The sequence below is a fragment of the Stenella coeruleoalba genome, assembly GCF_951394435.1.
Source record: "Stenella coeruleoalba genome assembly, chromosome: 11".
Classification (NCBI taxonomy): domain Eukaryota; kingdom Metazoa; phylum Chordata; class Mammalia; order Artiodactyla; family Delphinidae; genus Stenella; species Stenella coeruleoalba.
Genome location: NC_137157.1, coordinates 68,129,768 through 68,147,857, shown reverse-complemented (window position 1 = coordinate 68,147,857; position 18,090 = coordinate 68,129,768). Strand labels below are relative to the sequence as shown.

The 18,090-nt window shown below is 36.2% G+C and overlaps 1 protein-coding gene across 2 annotated transcripts; it reads right to left on the bottom strand.

Moving 5' to 3' along the window:
• Positions 1 to 1,608: 1,608 nt before the first annotated feature.
• TWF1 (twinfilin actin binding protein 1) lies at positions 1,609 to 16,175 on the bottom strand. Of its 2 annotated transcripts, XR_013830663.1 has the most exons (10): positions 15,962 to 16,175; positions 14,228 to 14,305; positions 12,121 to 12,299; positions 10,856 to 10,951; positions 9,601 to 9,705; positions 7,805 to 7,930; positions 7,387 to 7,537; positions 7,097 to 7,218; positions 3,133 to 5,184; positions 1,609 to 1,694 (listed from the first exon to the last, which is right to left on the bottom strand). XR_013830663.1 is itself a non-coding variant. In XM_079938389.1 (9 exons), exons 1-9 carry the CDS (start codon positions 16,086 to 16,088, stop codon positions 5,014 to 5,016), a joined length of 1,155 nt encoding a protein of 384 aa, XP_079794515.1. In that variant the 5' UTR covers positions 16,089 to 16,175; the 3' UTR covers positions 3,014 to 5,013. The 2 variants fall into 2 exon arrangements, 1 of the variants encoding a protein (XP_079794515.1); XM_079938389.1 differs by lacking the exon at positions 1,609 to 1,694 and having other exon boundaries at positions 3,014 to 5,184.
• Between the last annotated feature and the right edge of the window lie 1,915 nt (positions 16,176 to 18,090).

Below are 18,090 nucleotides of genomic sequence, written 5' to 3'. Positions count from 1 at the left end.
ATTATGCAGCTATTAAATTGCAGAGCTGGAATTTTAACTCAGGCATCTGACATCAGCCTGTAAACCTTTACTATGCTCTCTGTCATCATATTGATCATAATCATCTTCTCTGTCATTTGCTGGGCTAACTGTTAATGCCAAGCATTATGTTAAAGGGCATGATCACATTTTAGAGCTCTATAATGTAGGTCCCATTTTTTTCTTATTGAGGAAATTGATGCCCCCAAATTTAAGTAACTTCTCCCTTATGTTCATTGTGTTAGATTGCAATTCTCCACTCTTCCCTAGATCCATGCCCTTTACAATATGGTTTTGTAATTCTTCCCATCAAGAGGTAAATTTCATTTCCCTAGTCCTTATATCCAGAATGGCCTTGTAATTTGCTGTGGTCAACAGACTGCAGGAAAAGTGACGTTTCAGTTCCAAGCCTGGGCCTCCAGAGCCCCTGTGCACCACTTTTCACTTTCTCTGTCATGGGACGCTGCCACTGCCATGAGAACAAGCCAGGGCTAACATGCTGCTGCTGAAACCATGCTCAGCAGAGAAAAGTCATCTCAGATGAGGTCATCCCAGACCAGCCAACCTGCCAGCAGACCACAGATGTGAGAGAGGTCAGCCAACCGGAGACATGTAGAAAATAATTGCTGTTTTAAACCCCTACATCTGGGGGTAATTGGTCATGCATTAGTATGGTAGCAATACATAACTGATTCAGTCATATAGCCAGGAAGTGACAGCATCTCTCTCTCTCTCTCTCTCTCTCTCTCTCACACCCACACACACACACACGTGTGCAAAAATATGATCCATGTGCTCTTATCCATACAGCTTGATAATAGGAGAATAAGAAATTAATTTAACCCCCATTCCTGAAGGCATGAATGTGGAGGGGGCACAGGGAAACCAGCACAGGAGGTAACATAGGAAGGAAGAGGAGGGGAGGGGCCACGAAGAACTTTCCAACCCCTTCAAACTGACTTGCCCTCTCTCTGTCCCTTTCCTTTTTTTTTTTTGCGGTACGCGGGCCTCTCACTGTTGTGGCCTCTCCCGTTGCGGAGCACAGGCTTCGGACGCGCAGGCCCAGTGGCCATGGCTCACGGGCCCAGCCGCTCCGCGGCATGTGGGCTCTTCCCGGACCGGGGCACGAACCCGCATCCCCTGCATCGGCAGGCGGACTCTCAACAACTGCGCCACCAAGGAAGCCCTGTCCTTTACTTAAGAGACCCATCCCTCGACCCCTCCCTCTTCCCTCCCCCTCCCCCAGACCTGGAGGATCCTTCAGAGGGAGGTTCAGACCTCTTTCTCTTCCTTTGCTGGTGTAAGCCATGGTGGTGTGTGCTTCTGTGTGAGAAGTAGGTTTTTGAAGTTCCTGTTCTTTCCGTTCCCAAGTCTCTGGGGCTGAAAAGGAGGAAAAGATATTAGTTATCAGATTTTTAAAATGTAAATAAAATATACTCCCCCCCCACACCTCAGAAAAGCACCTCTTCCTGTTAAGCGTCCGGAGGTTTATAAGGCACTACCGCCAGACTGGATTCTAGCAAATGCAGATGGTAGTGGATCAGCATTAGCCATTGAGTAGAACCTAGCCTTTGGTCTTTCCAGAACAGAGTCAGCTGAATGAGGATCCCCACGGGAAGACACTTGCTGCTCAGGAATGAGTCAGTACTGGAGTCTCCTGGGGTAGAACCTATAATCTTCCGAGGGCAAGAGGTTGTGTCAGTGCTAGTGATGTTTGCTCTGCCCAGAAATACAGCAGCAGAGGCCAGAGCCTCTGTGCTGAACCTACCACTGCTTCAATGTGCTCCCTTCCCCACTGTCCAAGGAAAGGTAAAATCTCATTCTTTTATTTATTCAACAAATAAAATATCCACTATGTCCGAGACACTGTTCCAGGTGCTGAGGATGCATCAGTGAATAAAACCAAGTCTCTTTCCTCCATCAAACTTGTATTTTAGTGGAGGAGACAACCAATATATATACATAGATATATAATTCCTAAGTGCTCTGAGGAAAAATAAAGCAGATTAAGGTGAGAGGACAGGGAGTACACTTGAGCAGAGACCTGCATTGAGGGAGGAAGACACGTAGATATTGGGGTAGAGGAAGCCAGTGTGAGAACAGTACACTCAGCGTTCCTGAGGCAGCAGTGTGCCTGGTCCTTCAGAGGTCCAGCCAGCAGCTGAGCTGCAGCAGACTGATCAAGGGAGGTGGAGATAGCCATGGGCCAAGTCATGCAGAAGTTAGTGGGCAAGAGTGAGGGCTACATTTTTTTCTATGAGATGTTACCTTTCATCGTAACCACTATAGACCAATATACAGGAATACTTAGAAAGTTTGTTGACTGAACGGGGGGGGGGGAAACCCTCACTTTATATCATTTAAGACAAACTGTACCCAGTCATGGCTACACATGAATCATCTGTGTTACTATGTGGCTCCTGGGCCCACTTACTCATCAAAATCTCTGGAGATGAAGCCCCAGAATCAGTACTTAAAAAAAAACTCCAATCCTCATAACATATGGTTGTATATGCAAAGAAAACGTGTGAAAGGATTTATACCAAACTACAATATGAACCTCAGGCACATGATTTTAGTTCTGAGTAGAAATGCCATAAAGAATTTAACTTTTTAAAATAGTTCTCAAAATCAGACCTTTTAAGGACAGTTCTGTCTTGGTGAAACTGCTACCAAAGACATCCATCTTGTAATATAGCTCTAATAAAAAGGATCAATTTGATACTGAATTGCAAACTGGAATGCACTCAGTATTTGCTGGGTGAATGTCTTTTAACAGCTTACTGTCAAGTATGTCGGTCACCCTATTGTACTGGGTTGCTGCTATCACAGTAGGAACTAACTCATGACGTTTCCATTACTGCTGCAGTAGTGGAAAAGTTCTAATCTACGAAAGCACTCTATTGACACAACTTGCTTAGGTTTCAAACTATTTAAAATCCTTTTTGATTTAGATAGGTTAATTAACAAATAGATGAATGGGCTATCTAACCTATCACCAGGTATTGCATTATGCAGACTTATCCAAAAAAAAAAAAAAAAACAAGGTTATACTAGAAAACCAACTTAGTACACAATTTAGAGAAAAAAATTTTATTGCAATATAAAACGCACTTATAAAATGTCCACAGAAGGCATGTAATTCTTCACTGCTATATAAATTCACTGGGAATACTTTATTCACCTTCTATTGTTATGATGACATCACCTAAAACATAAATGATGAGTTATACTCTATAACAAATGCATCATTGATTTTCAACAATCATTGGTTTAATAATAATTAGTTTAAGGTTATATAATCACATCTATATTCTGGAATGTCCACTTACTTTCATGTAGTGTAATAGAGTTTAAGAGCATAATTGCACATGGATGGTAGAGAAAAACATTCACTACTAAATTATTTTATACCTTCATGACAGGTTAACTTTCTTCCTGACCGAAAATAACAGCTTCAGCAGCTTGGCCTATGGTCGACAACACAGCTCCAGGATTCTCAATGCAGTAGTTTGTGTGTATGTGTGTCTATGTGTGCACCCACGGAAAAACTTAAACTACATCTTTCATAAACAAGTGCAACATTACCGTCAATTATTTTGCATTATAGTCTGATTATTTGTAAACAAACAAAACCCCACACACTCTTAATTCTAGAAAACAAAAAAATCTGTCAACTCATAATTATTCTAACATGCTTTTAGTTGAACACACATTGAATTTCTGAAAGGTGCATATATTACCTTAGATAATAAAGTGTAAAAATGAGTGTTTCGTATTTTATACTATGAAATGTACATTTCTGGTATCTGTTCTATGCAGCATAAAGTTTAGATCAAGAAATTCTAAATCCCGGATCCCCACAGTTCGTTTAGAAAAGTCCTCTAAATTATGGCTCTTGCAGCAGGTTTATCAGATTAAACATGGTGAAGTTTTCTAGCTCCCTCTATTTCAAGTATCAGAGAAAAGGAGGCTCAAAATCTCTGTAGGTTGTAATTGAAAATGCAAAGCTTTAGAAAACAGTTAACTGCGTTTTGAAATAAGATATAAATTGAAACAAGATTTGTTTATCTGTGTTAGGCTGATGAGTACTAGGACTTTAAAATAATTTTGTTAAATCTGAATATTTGCCTATAAATATATGGTTTTAGAGAAAAATCAATCGGTTTAAAAGTTTTTCAATATTGTTGACTTTAGTTTTGTTTGCTTTTGAATGATATTAATTTAATATTCAACTGGACATAAATATTTGGTCTCACACTACCTATAATGAAATGACTTACTTTTGAAATGGAAAATTTTTAAAGCACTAGAAAGAGCATTTACTAAAGCAGTTTCAATGTGTCTTTCAACATCATCAGAAATCCTGAAGTATATATCTGGTACCCTTAATGTTTCAGAGTGAGTTGATTTTCTGAAATTTTAATGCCATTTAAAAAATGAAAAAGTCAAATAGAAAAGACTGCTGCAATAAAGCACTGTTTCTAAAAGTTGTAGACATGATCTCACAGTCTGAGTGAGCACTGCTCTTCAGAGCACCTTTTCCTAGGCACATGAAGTTTTCAGCTTAGAAAATAATCTAATCTGGTCCTTAACATATTCATTAAGTGGAATGAATATTTTAAGGTCTTCCTCTCTCCCTTGAAGAAAAAAAAGTGATGTATCACCGAAGAGTAATAAGAATTTTATCTTACTTTAGATTTTCTGGAATTGGCCCAACTCTATAAAATTTTAAGAACTATGTGAAAGTGTGGAATCATCACTCTATGAAAACTGTGATGAAATTAAACATCATTATGTCAAACCCTTTTCTAGCTTTAACTCAAAAATAGAAATCATGAGTCTTCTATAACATTAATTTAAAAACACACAGAAGTGAAAAGTGCTGATTTTCAAAAAGTACAATTTTTTCCCCTACTATACATCAACGTGGAATGATTTCAGTTCTCCTGTACTAAAAGCTGGACTTTTAAAAAAACTAGTATTGTAATAATTTTAATCAGTAGTGGCTTCAGTTTCAGCTGGACCCCTAATTAGTCTTCGAATTCCTCTTTTTCCTGAAGGACCTTTTGGTTTTGCAAAACTTTGTTTATGTGCATGCTGCTTGGGGTGTACTTCTTCATAAAGGAAGTCTGCAGTCAACTCATCCCCATTGTCTATCTCGATCTGTAAGAGATAAAATTAGCAAAGTGTGACGCAATGTGAGAAAACACAACATTCAAAACCTAATACAGATTTGGATAAAGAGGATGTGGCACATATATACAATGGAATATTACTCAGCCATAAAAAGAAACGAAATTGAGCTATTTGTAATGAGGTGCATAGACCTAGAGTCTGTCATACAGAGTGAAGTTAGAAAGAGAGAGACAAATACTGTATGCTAACACATATATATGGAAATTAAGAAAAAAAAAATGTCATGAAGAACCTAGGGGTAAAACAGGAATAAAGACACACACTTACTAGAGAATGGACTTGAGGATATGGGGAGGGAGAAGGGTAAACTGTGACAAAGTGCGAGAGAGGCATGGACATATATACACTACCAAACATAAGGTAGATAGCTAGTGGGAAGCAGCCGCATAGCACAGGGAGATCAGCTCGGTGCTTTGTGACAGCCTGGAGGGGTGGGATAGGGAGGGTGGGAGGGAGGGAGACGCAAGCGGGAAGAGATATGGCAACATATGTTTATATATAACTGATTCGTTTTGTTGTGAAGCAGAAACTAACACACCATTGTAAAGCAATTATACTCCAATAAAGATGTTAAAAAAAAAAAACCTAATACAAGCAATGAGCCAGTTTTCAGGTGTGAACGCTCACCAATAAGTGCATAATACTCATTCCAGCAAGAGAGAACCAAGGACCATGTGAAAATAGTTCACTTTCATCTTATTTGGGGGGAGGAGGAGGGAGCTAAATGAGTTGCTTGAATATATAATTAGCTATACTCATTTTCTATTTGGTTCTTTCTTCTCCAATTTAACTAATGTTTAAAAGTAGTACAGTAGGAATCACCACTATATTCTTAAGTTGTTCTGCTTTGGTACACTACATATTTTCAAGAAACATTACTCATGGTCCTTTCATCACTTGGGTCACTTGAAATCACTCTATAACACGGGCTGGCGAACGATGGCCTGCAGGCCAAATCTGCTCAAGTTAAGAGAGTGTTTTACATTTTTAAAGGATTGTAAAAACAAACAAAATAATAAAACAAAGAAGAATATGTGACAAAGACCATATGTGGCCTGGCAAAGCCTAAAATATTTACTATCTGGTCTTCTGGTAGAAAAAGTCAGCCAGCCCCTGCTATAGAAAGTGATTCTTAAGAACTTAAAAAGCTCTTAAAGGGCTCAGTACCTAAAACACTGGTAATTTGTAAGGACCTGTGTTTTAAGAGTTGAAGGGCTCAAGAATAAACCATATCTTTTCCCATGCCTCACCTGCATTTAAGAAAATAAATTTAAGGAAACGTAGCTCCCAAAATTCATGTTTATGCCCATTCTCTCCTTTCCCAACAACTGGAAAGATTCTCAACCACCCCATGGTTCAGTTATAAATAGAGACTGTAGTTCCTTATTAATAAAGTCTTGAGACAATCACAAGTATGCAGCTTGAGTAGCACCATCCAGCAAAACTTCCTGCAATACGGAAATGTTCTCTAAATTCTGCACCATCCAACACAGTGCCATTGGCCACATGTGGCTAAAATGAGCACTTGAAATGTGGCTGGTGCTTTTAAGGAACTGAATTTTAAATTTCATTTAATTTTTATATATATTTAAATTTAAATAGCCACATGTAGCTTGTGGCTACACATTAGAGAATACAGATCTACAGGGAGACTGGGGTCATGATAGGCCGTCCTCAAGCACTTAGAGGAGTTCCTAAGGATTTATGATGAGAATAAGAAAAAAAAACTTTCATTTATAAACCACAATACATCACGAACTACACGAAAGACAATAAAAATGTAACAAAAACTGAAAAATTAAAAATAAATAGGTAGGTATTAAATATATTAATAAGATAAATTAGATAAAATAAATTAGATAAATAGATAGGTAATTACCTTTCTAATGACATCCATTTGTAGTTGTCTTTCTACAATCTCTAGCAGAGGGCTCTTGCAGCTAGAATACAGCATCCGTTCTCTTATACTGCATGTGTATCCAGGCATTGAATAAATAAAAACTAAATTAAAATAATAATAAATCCAATTAGCAGCATATCAATTAAAGCACACACTAAACCTCATAAAGCTACAACTAAGCCCTCTGGCCAAGAAATAAGAAAGAATATAGTGATGAAATATCAATCAGCAAACAAAGTATTACGTTAAAAAAAAAAAGTATCATATACCTATAGACTCCAAATAGTCTCCTTCATGGGAATGTTTATACAGAAAGAAATGATAACGTGCTGAATCTCTGGGAATCCTCTTTGGCAAATCTTTTAGTTCTGTATTTATTGTGTTGGCCAAAATTATAATTTCATTTTTTATATCTATTTCCTGTCAATAAGAAACAAAATGCATTTATTAAGACAGATACACAGAAATTTAAAATTTATAAATTAAAAAACAAGGAGACAAGGGGAAACTTACACAATTTCACTTTTTCCACAGTGAATATATATTGCTTTTGTAGTTTAAAAAAAAATGAATAAAAAATAAAAAGGAAGCAAATAAAAAGATTTAAAATCCATTAAAAACAAACCTTATACAAGCCATAGATACCAAAAAGTGAAGCCATTTCATAACAATCATTATATCTCTTACCAACTGCACATAGTTGAGCTGTCTGTTATTCAATTTTTCCAAAGCCTGAAAAGCTTCTCGAGAAATAGGAAATGCTACTCCTTGTAGTGTTTGATGCTTAGTGTCCACACTCACGTCAGTTTGTACCTAGTATGACAGATTCAATTTACCGATGAAGTTTAGCATTTAGCAGTGTCAGATGGCAAAGAGAAGAAAACCCAACCTCTACAGAGTGAGGGTCATTCCACCCTTGCCCATTTTAATATAATTAAAATTAACAATTAAAACACTATGAACTTAAAAAGCAAATAATTTTCACATTTGTTTCAGGTTCTGCTAGCACTTTGTCAACATGCAGAGTGTATGCCACATTTTGATGAAAATGCCAGAAGTGAACATCTGAGTTGAGTGTGCAATGTTAGTGGGGCTTTGCTTATATGTTTGGTTTGGCACAATTGCCATGAGCTACGTAAGCTCTCAGAAGTGTCTTCAGATTACACTTTTAATTACAAAGTTTTACTTGATAAAATTTATGAACAGTGTGATATAAATATAATATGCATAGAACTTTACTTTGTTCTGCTAGACATAAAATGCAACACAAACACCATGCACTGAGTTGAAAGGAGTACAAACAATATACAAAGACACAACACAGCTCAACAAATTATACTACTGCAGAAGTTCCACACTTAGAGCTTTCATTACTAAGAACATGGGTGTGCACGTATCGGAAGAAGAGAAGAGTACGTCAAGAAAGCTTTCAATGCACATATTTAAGACTTTTATACTCAGTAAATGACAGCATAGTATAGGGTCTCATTTGCAGTGTTGCAACAAAGTCAAATAGAAATTTTACTTTAAAAAAAAATGAATGGAGATTCTACAGCATAAATGGTATCGTATAATGAAAACATCATAGAACATATGCAAATGCATACCCCAATAAGATCCTCTGGGTTCTGATTGCAAGGAATAAAACAAACTATCAAACTTGTAAAAAAAAAAAAAACCATGTAAAAATCCATACTCAAATAACTTGAGTTAAAATAAAATAAAGATAGATCCTTGCTATCAGGTCAATATTAAATAATATTCAATCACTTTTCAGACTGATTCTTATTAGTCTGTTACTCAGACAAGTGAATAGTAGTTTCTGCTACTTGTTCTTTTCTATAAAATTCCGTTAGAAATACAGTAGCTATTCTAACTTAGAATTGCTGCAGTAAACACATTAGAAATATGATAAACTATAATATGGATGAAATTTATTGACTCTAATATGCTAAACAAGTACTCAAATAACCATCTCCCATATATATCTATATATATGCACACACCCATCCAAGTAATGTCCATAGAAGTTAATTTATAGAGCCTCTAGAAATCCTAAACACACTACAGCATTTATGTTTTACTCTCTTTAGTCGTCAGTATTCTCTGAAATAACAAAACAAACCTTCTTCAGGCAACCTCATTAGATATAATATCCCTCACACTACATGGGTAACACATACTTTTCCCATTTATCGATATTTAGTATTCAAAGTACAAAGTTAAAAACAGTTGTACTTCTCACAGGAAGATTACTAATCTATAACCTACATTATAAAGACAGGAGAAAGCTATTTATGAAACTGACATGAAGTTTAATATTCACTTTTAACTTTTTCCTGAAGACACATTGAGCACAGTCTTGTCAGTCTTGTCTCTAAACTGAACTTATTTATTCTCTAGTTACCTCTTCATCGATTAATTAAAAATACAATATTTTTAATCACTTAGAATCTTGCAAGGTTTCAAAATGGTAATAATACCTCATTAATTTTAATCTGTCGTAATTCTTCTTCAGCTGCAGTCAGTGGGGCAGGAGAAGACTGTGACAGCAAATATTTCTTATATCCATGTAATGACACATCTTCCTGTGAGCACAGAAACTGACTGTTACTAGTTGTGAGGCTACTTTAGGAAAACAAAATCATTAATTTAACAGAAAATATTTTAACTAAAAATAAACAGTAACAATAATTTTATTACTTCTTTTTTTTAAAAAAAATTCTATTCTACAGGTTTCAAAAGTTTTAAGGGGATTAGCTACACTTCATTTCCTAAAGCTTTACAATTATTAGATCTTTTGTGAGTGTGATGGTGGTAACGCCAGCCACATGACAAACCTGATCATGCTTCAAGTCTATAGGACAATTATAATTAACCTGGGGAAGCCTGCCCCATAGTTATTCAATAATCAACATATTCAGATTCTGAATTCTGTACTGTAATGAATTATATAATTTCTCTACAATTATTCATAGAAAATAATTACAGTTCTTATTTAAAATAAAAAATATTCCAAAGAAGTTTACTTCTCATCAAAATTTTGTGGTTTGGAAGACTGAGAATAGAATTGAGAAACCAGGCCACTTCACAACTGATGTGAATAAGCAAAGGATACCCATCTAGTCTCGTGCTCTATCCACCAGAATACATTACTCCCTGAATCACAGTAAAAGCTCTAAAAAACAAAAAACCTGTTGAAAAAATACACTGTAATTTTCTTAATTTGGGGGTATATCTATATACATGTATTTACCATACAGATTTTATAATGGAGTAAATTCTTAATCATAACTTAACTAAATTTATTAATCAACAATTACCCCAATTAATTATCAATCAATTTACCTGCCTCAATGTTCTAGTTCAATTAATACAGCTATTGCTTCCACAGCATAAGTGTAAACATCCAAAATATCTAAAACCTACTATCTCTTTTAAGTAGTCTCTCATTTTTCTGAGCCTATCTCCACATCGTTAAAATGAAAAGGTTGAACTAAATGAGAGGTTGAACTAAATGATCTCCAAGGGATATTCTAGTGTTTGAAGACTAACAGAGGAGATTCCAACATATTTTAAAAGTGTAAGTATGATGTTTCAGTTAACTTGCATATCATATGAATCGTAATATTTTCTCTTATTCTTTATGTTTACCAATTCACCAGTCATAATTCACATTAACTATCCCATTACCTCGGTGCAACATGCAGAATCTACATAAAAGTATACGTTTTGTACCTTTACTGTTCCAAACACTTCATCTTTAATGTGGCCACCTCCAAACTCCTTTTTCAGAGTTGCTCTTGTTGCTGCATACAACATTTTTTGACGAACCTAGTAATTGTGAAAGTTTACTTATAAGTTTATAGATGAAAACTATCATTACAAAAGAAAGCACTTTATAAATGTATGAAAATCTTCAAGCACATTAAAAAGAAATTAAACTGTGACAAAGCTGAAGTCCGTTGACTATAACATGTTAAAATATGTATATACAAATAACCATCATAACATCAGCATCTAAAATATCAACAGCTACTAAGGAAGACTTCAATTTATAAGTCACATTTTTTGAAAAGTAGAAAAAAACTAAATTTTAGAAAATCATTCATTTTTGTCAAAGTATAAAATGAATTCAGGAATTAAAAAAACTACTTAAAACACTATTTTAAAATCACTGAAATGAAGTAAACTTGATAATGACATTTTACTCAAAACAAGTCTAGGTCAGACGCTACTTATTTAGTTGTTTAAGAATCAAATATTCGTGGCATAACTATGGCATAAACCATTCTATGAGGGACAAAGTAGAAAAGAACTACAGTATATACTATTATTAAAGAGTATGATAGCATCTATGGAAAACTACTAAAGATAACTGCCAACCAATAGAAATCATTTCATAATTTTGTACTGGCAAATCCAGTATTTCTTTCAGACAGCATATACAGAATTAAATAGGAAGTGATGACTTTTGAGAATGATATCTACATAACTTTTAAAATTATTTTTCTACAATAAACAAGAGAATTAATTTTTAAAATATTGAGCAGTATCCATATACTAGCTTTTTATTTTATTCTATTAATCAGTCTACTAACTCTCCTAAGAGAAATACTTGTTTGTGTGCATGCCCATCACTTGAATGGTAGCTATTAAGAATATTTAATAAAATGTTCAGTTAGTTCTATAAGCATTATTTCAATTATTACTCTCAAAATAGTAACCTTCATTCTTCAGAGGTCCACAGAGTCATTTATAATTGCCACAAATTTTTCAATTTAAAATCAATAATAATTCTACTGATTTCAATCAAGGTCAAGATTTCTGAATCTAAGTACATTACCCCTGATTCTACATTACCAATCACAAGGATTTTTTCCATGATCATTCCCATCTATGAGATATGACTGTTGCTTCTTAACTTTCTCTTGGCCTAGGAATATTTCAGAAAAAAATTTTCTAGCTTTTAATGTTAAATAAGTAACCAAAAAATTACTTACATGAGAATGGTCTGGAGACCACGCAATGAATATCCATTCATATCCCTGGGCATTCTGAGAATCTAACCTGAATAATACGTAGCACGGTTGTTTGTCCTCCAACAGGGGTAAAACAAAGGAATCATAATCCTTATCCCAGGAATCTAAAGGCTGCCTACACGCTCCAACCACAAGTTTCTCTATGAAGAACAATTTTTAAAAGATATATAAATGGTTTAAAATGCCAAATGGTAGAATAATGAAGAATAGAAGAACAAATTAATAGTTAGTTCTTAATTGCTATTATTCACATCAAAATATAGAAAGGGCAAAGGTTGTAACACAGAAAATAAATATAATATAAAGCAATATTAAAAACAGATATAAAAATTATAACTAGCATAGTTAAAATAATGTTATAAACACAAGAAAGGAACGTACAAAAATGATTATAAATAGTTGAGTTGGATGGCTGAAGAGAGGGTGATTATATTCTATTGTCCAAATATTTATGCTATAAATTATCAACAAAATATATTTAACTAAGTGTCCTACCGCTCAAAGGTATAATTTCTGAAATTAAACACTGAATTGTACAGTTAAGAAATACTAAATAAAAACAGGTTTAGCTCCTATTTGGCCATAATGCTACAAATTTTAATATTTGTCCAGAAACAAATTGGTACAGCCACTTTGAGGCATTATTGGGCGAATCAAGTGAAACTGCTAATGTACTCTGCATAGAGAATCTCTTGCACATATATACCAAGGTGTTCACTGCAGCACTATAAAATAACAGTGGAAACTGAAAATAGCCTAAATATTCATCAATAAGAGAATGGACATATAATATGTGGCATAATCATATTATACAATTCTATTCATATTTAAAAAGAATTAGTGAGCCTCTATCAAAACTAATTATAAAAGCAATGTTTACAGGAAAAGGAATGATGCAGAAAAAGATGTCAGTTTATGTGAACTTAAAAACTCTAAACAGCACTATATGTTATTTAGGGATACATATAAAAAACAGATTGAACAAAAATAAGGTTCCTAACATAGTTGTCTCAGGAGGAGGTCAGGAAGTAAAACTGTTTAAAGCGAATGTTCTTATATTATATTACAACAACATTAAATTACAAAAGGCTTGAAGCAAATATGATAAAAATGTTAGCAGTTAATAATTTAAGAAGAGAGGGAGGTATTGTTATTTATTCATAATTTCCTTATTTAAAAAATTTTCTCAAAACAAAAATAAAACCAGAAAATAGTGATATTCTAAAATATGCTGCTTTCCAGTATATGTTTATTCTTGTTGAGTGTGTTAACGTATGTAGAACAACTGCCTATTTTTCAAACTATTTTGGTATTTTTAATATATAAGAGAAAATGGAATGCAAATTAGATTTACTTCCAGTTTATGAAAGAACAAGGTATTTTTCCAAAGCAAAATATTTAAGGTATTTAAGAAATTAGGTCAATGGAATATTTTAACATATTCATTTGAGATTAATTAGTTATAATATTAATTATTCACACTCAAACCAGCTGAATTAAAAGACTCTCCCACCCAGTGAATTTCCCTACGTACAGCTTTATTTTGAAGGTATCGATTTATAGTCTGTTACACTCAGAACTTTTTCCCATAACAAGAAAGGGGAATCATTTCTGCAGCATACACTGCAATCAGGTTGAGAAAACGGGAGAGTTTAAAATCCTTCCTTTCTACCTCAAAACTAACTTTACTGAATAACAATTCACAAGTAACTTTTCTTTTGTGTGGGATAATCACCTGTTACTGATTTTCATTCCAGAGATGCAAGCACTGATATTAGATACAAACTGTGGTACAGAAACTGAGACACAAAAAGTGTAAGAGGAAGATGTCACACCAAGAACAACATCTTTTTGTTTCCGTGAGAGTCAACTACAGAATGCAGAAGGTAAAGTAAGCAGGGGCCCGTAGGACATGTCCAAAATGTAGAGGAGCCAAGTTAACTAAAGGCGAGCCCTGAACCTGCTTCACATTTATTAATAGTCCAAATCACTGACAATGATTTAGAAGTTTAAAAATACAACAGCCAATAATCCAAGGACAAACAACGTTTAAAAATGCTTAACTAACCATTTTCAATCGATATCTTCAGAAGTCTGTATTTTCCATTTCTTGCTCTGGCAAAAATATCTTTAACATCCTCACTTGCTGTGGAAAAAGATACAGAAAAGTAAACCTATTTTTAATACTTACGTATTAATACTTTCTGATGCTACTTGAATAGGGAAAAAATGAAATGTAATACAAAGAAAACATCTTGAAGATGCAGTATTCTCTTATCAGTAATTTAAATTACAAAAATTAAAAGGTGTAACAGTAGACATTGTATACAGCTAAGAAACATAAACATATTTTAAAAGTATATTAATTCTAACCTGTTTTACCTAGATAATTCCATAGCAGAAATTTACACTGGGAATGAATATATTAAAGTTTCTCAAACCCAATAATCACAAATCACAATTTTGAAAAACACCTTTATTGCTTGTTTGAAAAATGCTGAAAACCTGCTTTCACTCTCTTCTAGTCCAATTTCAAGCTTATAATAAACAAACACACCTCCTTCATCAATTCATTTTTACATTTTCACCTTTAAAAACAACAATTAATGTCAAACACCCTATCCTGATTAAAGAAAAAGACAATTCATTCAAGCTCGTACTTCTGGTCATACTTCTCTAATTCATATTTCTTAAAAACCTGGAGTAATCTCACTGAGCAAATATATATTTAATAACCTATCCCTTGTGCTATTAAAGCTTCAATTTCGTTCTAATTTTATTCTTGAGTTGTATATTGAGAACAAGAACCACTGTTTAGTAGTGCTTGCTATAACGCTCAAGCATGAAAGTCAATAATTATATATATCAAAACTAACGCAGACAAAACAATGCTTTTAGATTTGCGACTGTTTTGCTTGTGTTTGTGCGTGCAGGAGGAGGTGTGGGGTGGTGTCAAAGGCCCTTAAGAACAAAACACAATTAGACGTTTATCTGGGGAAAAGATTCTTTGTCCATTAACAGGAGGAGCTTGTGTTTACATTACAACTCGTTAAGTGATCGCGAGTAACCCGGGACATATTTGATTCTGATGAGGTGAGCGCTTTCAGACCGCCCATTTTCAAACCAGGAAATAATACAGGTGAATTATAATTGCACATTCAACTGCCTGCCCGGGACGATTAAACGCAACCATACAGATCAGACTTTTCAGTTCCCTGGGTAGTATCTAAGAACAACCAAGACGCCTCATACTCAAGATACAGACAACGGTGTTGATGTTCCAATTTTGGAAGAAAATGTGGAAGAGTTTGGGAAGCACCCTTACTGGAAATGAAAAAGATTCCCGCATCTTTCTTTTCATAATCCAAATCTTGTAACAACTCTAAAGTTGGACCGTGAAAAAGAAAATTCGCCCGTCTCTCGACAGCAAAAAGAGCCCCAGTCGCCTCCACGGTTCCAGGTCTTCCCAGTCCGATAAAAAAGGGGAAAGTTGGGCTAACGGCGGCGGCGGCGGCGGCAGGCACGCCCCCTTCACCCCGGCCGCCGCGGAAAGCCATTTCCTTCGCTCCGGCGAATTTCGGGTCCATCGGCAACGTGGCGGCGGCCGGCCCGGGCTGGGAGGGTGGCAGGCCGGGAGCGCCCGGGACACGAGAGCGCGGAGAGGCGCAGAGGCCCGGCTCGTCCCCGAGACCGACTCCCTGTGCTCCGGGACCGACTCCGGCCCTGCCCATCCCGCCGCCCGCCCGGCTCGCCGGGGGCCTCCCAAGAGTCCCTTCCCCGCAGGCAGCGCCGGCGCCGTTACCTTGGATGCCGGTCTGATGGGACATGGCGGCGGCCGCGGGCTCCCGGCTCCGGCGCTGAGTGCTGCGAGCGGCCCCGGCCGGCGGCTCCAGGAAGTGGCGGCTACTCCACCAGCCCCGCCGCGTCATCAGCCTGCGACCCGCCCCGCCCCGCCCCCGCCCCGCGAGGCCAGCGGCGTCCTCGCGCGGCCCCGTCGCTCTCGCTGCCTGCCTCCTGACACCCGTGCAGTCTTGGCGCAGCCGGACTGCAGGTCCAGACCCCCGGCCCGCAGCTTCAGCTCTCTGCCGGGGGTCACAGTTCACGTTTTTTGCCGCCGTTTCTCCCCCTCCACCACGGTGAAACACTGCTGCCCGGCAGGATGGCTTTGCCCTCTGGGGTCTGCCCTCCAGTGACCCTGCCGACACCGCCTTTCACTGGTTCAGCAAAAACGTTGCTCAAAAACAGAAATGAACGTTTTACTGAACACACGTTTTCAGCTTTAAAAAGATGTGCATGATATCCTTTTTGGTTTACTCTTCCTGCAGTCTATACAATTTAATGTAAACGGTCACTCCCCGCCCCTTTTTTATAAAAAGAATTAATAGATAGGCAGTCTCCCATGAAAATCCCCCACGCTTTTAAATTAAGTTTATCTCAGACTGTTAACTATCCTTTCTTTACTTGGGCACATTTAGACACCAGGTTTTCCTTTCTCTTCATTCCAAAAAGAGACAGCCACTGAGAGTGAGATTAACTGACTTGAGTACTCCTCTGTGGTCAGTTCTATCATTGCAAACTATAATACTGCTCTGCTTCAGGTTGGCGGTTTATTCTTTAATCAGGTAATTACTCAAGATTCATTCGTAAGGATGAATTTGTAAGGTAACAGCAGTTGTTATTAAAAATTATTTTTCATTTTCTGCTTTTATGAGCATGTATTTCCCTTTCTAAGGATAATTTTAGTAGTTATTTTTGTACTACTTTTCTAGGACTCTTAGATTATAGTTTCCTAGGTGGAAAGCTGGGTCTTTTGTTTTTAGGGCCTTGAACTGACAAGTATACAAAAGTACAATCTGATTATCAACAAATACTCTGAACAGGCCAATAATATAAATGCAAGTTAACAAAATCACTCTTCAAATGCAATGTATTTTTAATTAGTTAACTAGCCGCTGGGTAATTGATTTCTTTACGAGGGTCACAGCAAACAACGTTGCTATGCCCTGTTTCTTGTTACTTCAGCCTTATTTCTCAAACACTTCCTCATATTCTGGAATAAGCAAAATGTAATCTGAGTTTTATAACTTGTTTGGATTTAAGAAATGTAGGGAGGTGTTTCATGCTAACCAAATTCTTCCTGACACAACAGTTCACCCTAATTTACCAGTTTTGATAGCATTGTTGAGCACAGAGAGTTCATCTGCAATTTTCTGACTGATTGATGTTATTGTGACTAGGGAAAATTGCTTAAGGAGGTTGGCACTACTCAAAAGTACTGATGAGAAAAAAATAATTCTCCCATATTCATGCTTAGAAAAGACCCCGGTGTGTTCAGCCCTGGAGAGGAGGAAAGTCCAGGTAGGTTGGATAAGACCACCACGGCATCCACCAGAAAATGCTTATTTTCTGCCAGTACAGTAGTTTGACTTAAAACTGCAAGGGGCTTGGGTGCATTGTTTATGAAACAGCAAACTTCCTCTAGCAAAACAGGAAATCTGAGAAGGGAAAATGTTTGCTAAGATGTGAACAGCATGGCCAAAATGATCTTTTTTACTGTCCATCAACATTTCTACATATAGTTAAATAATTTCCTCTATTTTACTGTATTTTCGTATGTGCAACAAATGGGTTCTTGATGCTTTCATAGGATATTGTTTTATGCAAATGTTTCTGGTTGATATTGACCATACACTTAAATCTCACTAATTTATTATGCCTGATGTTCATTTCAGATTAGATCATTGTACTAACTTTAGAGAAATGGTTTATTGAGTATAAATAGTGCTAGTGGTGCATATATTTTACCTATTTAAGAGAACAGATTATGATAGAAATCCTGTTTATTTGGTTAATCTCTTGCACTTACATCTTTAATTTGATCCCAATCATATGACTGCTCACCTTATCTTTTTAAAATATTGTGTTAAAATA

Bases quoted from the DNA above. Each gene is read 5' to 3' on its own strand.
- TWF1 (XM_079938389.1), bottom strand. From the start codon at position 16,088: ATGACGCGGCGGGGCTGGTGGAGTAGCCGCCACTTCCTGGAGCCGCCG. The intron at 12,300-14,227 runs GTTAGTTAAGCA...TGTTCTTCATAG, and splicing joins GAAGATATCGATTGAAAATG to AGAAACTTGTGGTTGGAGCG. The intron at 5,185-7,096 runs GTAATTACCTAT...TATCTCTTACAG, and splicing joins AAATGGATGTCATTAGAAAG to ATCGAGATAGACAATGGGGA.